General features: G+C 46.7%; 2 protein-coding genes across 2 annotated transcripts in view; one reads left to right on the forward strand and one right to left on the reverse strand.

Annotated features, from left to right (window-relative positions):
• Nucleotides 1-105, reverse strand: part of Pmar_PMAR021908 (hypothetical protein) — a gene marked incomplete at both ends in the record, with an annotated part of 1,963 nt that extends 1,858 nt beyond the window's left edge. Inside the window, one exon of the mRNA XM_002769686.1 lies at nucleotides 60-105. Coding sequence (XP_002769732.1) covers nucleotides 60-105 — 46 coding nt within the window. The remainder of the gene's footprint in view (nucleotides 1-59) is intronic.
• A 3,887-nt stretch (nucleotides 106-3,992) lies between these two features.
• The window catches only part of Pmar_PMAR021909 (conserved hypothetical protein), a gene marked incomplete at both ends in the record, with an annotated part of 1,197 nt that continues 173 nt past the window's right edge, over nucleotides 3,993-5,016 (forward strand). The window contains one exon of the mRNA XM_002769687.1: nucleotides 3,993-5,016. This exon is cut by the window's right edge and continues 4 nt beyond it. Within this exon, the coding sequence (XP_002769733.1) occupies nucleotides 3,993-5,016 (1,024 nt within the window).

Consider the following 5,016-nt stretch of genomic DNA (forward strand, 5'->3'; position numbering starts at 1 on the left):
CTGGTTGGTGTCCTGGAGTCGTTTCTTATCGATGATGGCGCTAACCAACTGCCTCTTACAGGTTCTGAAGCGCTTCTTGACCTTAGAACGGATCGACTTGGCCATCACCAATAAGTACAAGGAACTACAAATACGACTCAGATGCAGCAAGTAGGAGTGAGATCGGCAGCTAGTATATGTAAAGAAACGAAGCGCATTTCCTCTGGTAACGGGAGAAATTCTGCTACTTGACTGCAAGTTGCTGGGAGGACATCATCTTGAAATTCTCGCTCGCCCAGACAACACAACAATCTGACTCGCCAGGTATTAATCTATGGGTAGGAACGACAGGTAAACAAAATGGTAGATTGTTGCGCCTAAAGGAAAGGCGCTGATTTGGAAGTACAACAAGTTAATCACGAGCAAACTAAAACTTTATCACACCATATAAGAATCAAGTAGACCTGCTGCCAGAAGAACAAGGGAATCGGTCTCAGTCGGGAAATTTGAGTTGCTCATCAGTGATCAATTCACAAACGATATATACGTACACTATTTTAAACTTTAGAGAAGCTCGTTAGCTAGCACGTCTCAAATTGATACTCAAATTGAGAGTCTCAGTCCCCTTTGCTGGAATCGAAGACAAGAGTTGGACGAATCTCTCGCCTGATGAAGGCATAACTGAATTCATGAGCGACGTCGAAGGCGCAATGCTGCTGAGGAACTTTCGGCGGAGGACAGGAACCAGGGAACTATCAACCAGGGAGCTCCTACCCAGAAGGCTCTTAACCAGGAAGCTCTCAACCAGGAAGCTCTCAATAAACTCCCGCGGTTGGGTGAAGAAGAATAAGCCCAGGGATGCAGAACCGTTCTGCCAGAACATCATAGAGAATTCTGAATTACATTAACTGTGATTGCAGAACATTATGTAGAGTAGCGGACGCGAAAACGTGCGTTCACATAAGCGTACGCACATTTTGCTTACGTCACTTCTCCATTGTGTGAACCTCTAATTTGCTTGGCGGTTAATAAAAAACGCCTAATTTAGACATTATGTCGAACTTCGACAGTTGAAGTAGATGATGTCCCGCGGGTCCTATCCAGTGACCATTCCACGGTGGAATTTGATGATGAGTCATGATTGATGACCTCCGAACTATGATAAAGTACAATACTATTGTATCAGAATAGCCATGGATATGATTTTGGAGACACCGACGTTCAACAATTATTGAGATTGACCTCAAATTTTCGTCCACACTCCACTACTCTATAGTTCATAGAAGCTACGTGTATACTTGTATTGTATCAGAATAGCCATGGCTATGATATTCGAGACACCGAAGTTCAGCAATTATTGACATTGACCTCAAATTCCGCCCACACTCCACTACTCTATAGTTCACAGAATCTAAGTGTACACTTGTATTGATAGTATCAATTTGATACAGTAACAATATGAATGAAGTTAATCAGATGAGCTTCTGCAACCTATCAGTAAATAACTGACAGTAACTCTAATCGGGGATGACAGTGAACTTCTAGGATTATCACCGATTACCGGGAAAAGACTGGATGGAAAATGATACCTGTTGGTATAACAGTTACACAAAAAAGTGTAGTTGCTACACCATGGCGTATGGTGGTTCAAGCGTTAGACATGGAAGTGAATATCAGCAAGCTGGCGTTCTCGGGCGTTCGCGTACACAAAGCGAGGAATCGTATGCGTAACAAGCCCAAGTGCTTATCTTTCCCAATACAACCTCTCGATTTATGGCAGTACGATCTGCTTTAACTCGAGGAAATATTGCTTGCGGAGCCCCAGGGAGTGGCAAGACGTTCTCGCTCCTGTATGCCGCAGCTACATGTGGGTCAAACGGCCTCGAAACAACCCTAACTTCTCTCTCCAGCGAACGGATGGCACAGCTTGGAGGTGTACACACGCATCAATTCAATCGATTCGATTGATGGTACTATGGGGGGAGTCTAGTACCCTTAGCCCCTGAATTCACGGCATCCCACTTTTCCGATGTTACCGTGCACGCGGACGGAACCATATTCAGGTTAAATATGTTTGGATAATTCAACCTAGCCCATTGTCCTCATACGCTCCTGCTACTGGGACCTATTCGAAAGATCATTTTCGATACAAAGTATTGAAAATGATAATGTCACTATCTTCGCTAGATATTATTATTAGTGTCTCATGTAGCTTGCCTCATGTACAATACACCCCATGCTTGGACTTCCATAAACGGGAATAAGAATACTTTCAACACTGATCCCCTGCTGTGCACAAGTTGCAACGACGAAGTCGAGCTCGGCCTTGCTGATATTACTAGCCTTCTATGTAGAATTTATATCCGATACAAATTCGTCACCATCCGAAATACCGGATCCCATGATGAAAGATTTTCATGATCGACCTGACCCCTCTCTTACCGCAAATATTGTGCAAACAACTGTGCTTGAAGGTTTCAAGCAATCTCCTCCTCATAGTACATCTAGGCGGCAGTGCCGCCGCGGCACAAAGAAGCGAGCTGAATCAGCTCAGCTGATAATCTCGACTAATGCCTTAGAACGGCCATGCTGCATGCCGAAGTCGTTCACGTGCAATGCTGATATGTCATAAAATTCACATTTCCCTATTGAGTTCAGTTCTCAAAGAACCGCACATCCTCGTATTGCGGCAGAACTCCAGGACTCCTGCGGCAGGAGTCCTGCCGCAAGACCTGCCATAGTCCAAATATATTATTCCATTCACCATCAAGCCTTTTCAAGATTAGCGACCCCCGGAATGTAGCGACGGGGTTCCACCAGTCCTCACAAGAGTAACTTTATCAACTCTTGAGAGCTTAGCGGAGCGTTGCGGCAGTGAAATCACCTCAGTAACGAGAGACTATGCAAACCTGGAATGCACCGCGAAGAGCACACAACCTGCACGTGCATACGCACACATGCGTGCAAGATATGTGTGCGGCCATCCCACGGAACTTAACCTAACAATTCCTTGTTTCTATGTGGAGCAGCAATACACCACTGGCCTGATGCGCTTCGACCACACCCACCCGACCCGGGGGATGTCCCGTATCGGTGTGCAACAAGTAAGACCTAGTTCGCACCATGCGGTCCCTGCCACATAGAACCTTGGGCGCATTCGCAGGTCATGGATTCCCCCATTGCCGATCTACAGATTAGACAATAAGACTACTAGTCTAAGACTAGTGGCAACGTTGAACGTTGCTTGATTGGCAATCTCGCGCACACTTGGAAATCCAGCCTTCGCTGAATGGCGCCCCGGTTCTCCAATCCCACACTCTCGAGTCGGAGGGGCTTTCATTGAAGGGCTGGACTTGTGTGAACTCGAATCGAGTTACTCGATAACGATCTTGCCAGTCTTGATCGACCTTCAATTTCCTCAATTTTTTTGCCGTATTGCTGCTAGCCGTAAGCATAGAATCCGTCATGTGTGTAGTACTGCGTAGTTAGATGACCACCTAATAGTACGAGCACGTTACACGATGCAACTGATTCAATTTTTCTCAGGAGCATCTTGCGCTGTGTCGCATCGCTAGGCCACCACCCGACTCGAGCCACCGGTAGTGTCGGTGTCTGCTAGAAAACTGTTCGCAACTTTTTCATAGGGAAGGCTTTGGCATCTTCGTTCGTTGTCGACGCGTCGGAGGCATTGCGTCTATTGTACCCTCTTAATGTCAGCCTTCTCAAGTGCGAGTGCTCTTGAGGGGATTTCGGTGACTAGATGGAATTATAAGTAGTTGAGTTTTGCACACTGTCGAAGTTTGCAAATTCCTCTGTTTATTTATTTCCTCCAGTTTTTCGTTTTTGTTCTAACAATGGTATCAAACTTTGTGGTATCTGCGAACTCGCCTCCTGCTTCGCCCAAGTCAGGGTGCTCTGCACCTTCTACCACCTCTACCACTGAAAATAGTTACGATGACATCAGTGTGCATTCGACGACTTCCTCTACTCCTTTTCCTGATGCTGATTTTTCCATGTTGTCCAAAGTTCCTAAGGAGCTTTTGTCCGCCAACACGGGCCAGTCGCAAGACCTACGCCTTAGACTGCTGAGAGGCTCTACTATAGTGTTCTTCGGTACGGGTTATCCCGCCAAGCGCTTTATTTATGAAAGAGCCTACGATCTCGGCGTGAACGTGGTTTTGGTGGATGAGCCTGACGCCTGGTGCAAGTCACTTGTCGAGGAAGGGAAAGTGTATAAGTTCATTCCTATGGATATCATGTCGTCCGATCAGGATAGGGTGGTTGCTGATACGGTGGCCGCACTAAGTGAACTGGACCACGTTGATGGTATTTGTACCTTTTACGAGTTGGCCTTACAAACCATGGCTCGCATCGGTGAAGAACTAGGCGGTCTACATAGTCCCTCTGAGCAATCTATTATGATTGCTAGAGACAAGTACGCCTCTCGACGAGCTCTCAAGGTGGCCGGTCTTCCCAGTGTTGAGAACTATCTGATACAGTCCGAGGACGACCTGCTGGCTGCTGCTAACGTTGTGGGCTTTCCGGCTGTACTCAAGCCACTTAGCGGGTCTGCTTCTCAAGGTGTTAAGAAGGTCACTGATCTGGAAGACCTTCGTATGACGTATGGGGACACCCGAGATCTCATTTCGAGCATGGTTGTTGTTGATGGCGAATTCAGTGGTAACTGCGCTTCTGATGGTCCTAAGGTTCACTTTGGTGATTTCATGCTTGAGGAGTATCTCGACGGTGCTGAAGTGGATGTTGATATGATCATGTGTGGTGGTAAGTGTGTGTATGCAGCAGTGCATGACAACGGTCCTACTGTCGAGCCTTACTTTATGGAGACGTGGGATGTCATGCCCAGTATGCTTCCGAAAGATCAGGTTGAAAGTCTGGAGAAAATGGCGGTTGACTCCGTACGTGCTATGGGTTTCACTAATGGCGTTTTTCATGTCGAAGGCAAGTACACTGGTCGTCGGGGTCCAAGGCTCATCGAAGTGAACGCTAGGTTGGGAGGTGGGCCTATTTACATTATGA

The sequence above is a fragment of the Perkinsus marinus genome, assembly GCF_000006405.1.
Source record: "Perkinsus marinus ATCC 50983 genomic scaffold scf_1104296965000, whole genome shotgun sequence".
NCBI classification, from domain to species: domain Eukaryota; phylum Perkinsozoa; order Perkinsida; family Perkinsidae; genus Perkinsus; species Perkinsus marinus.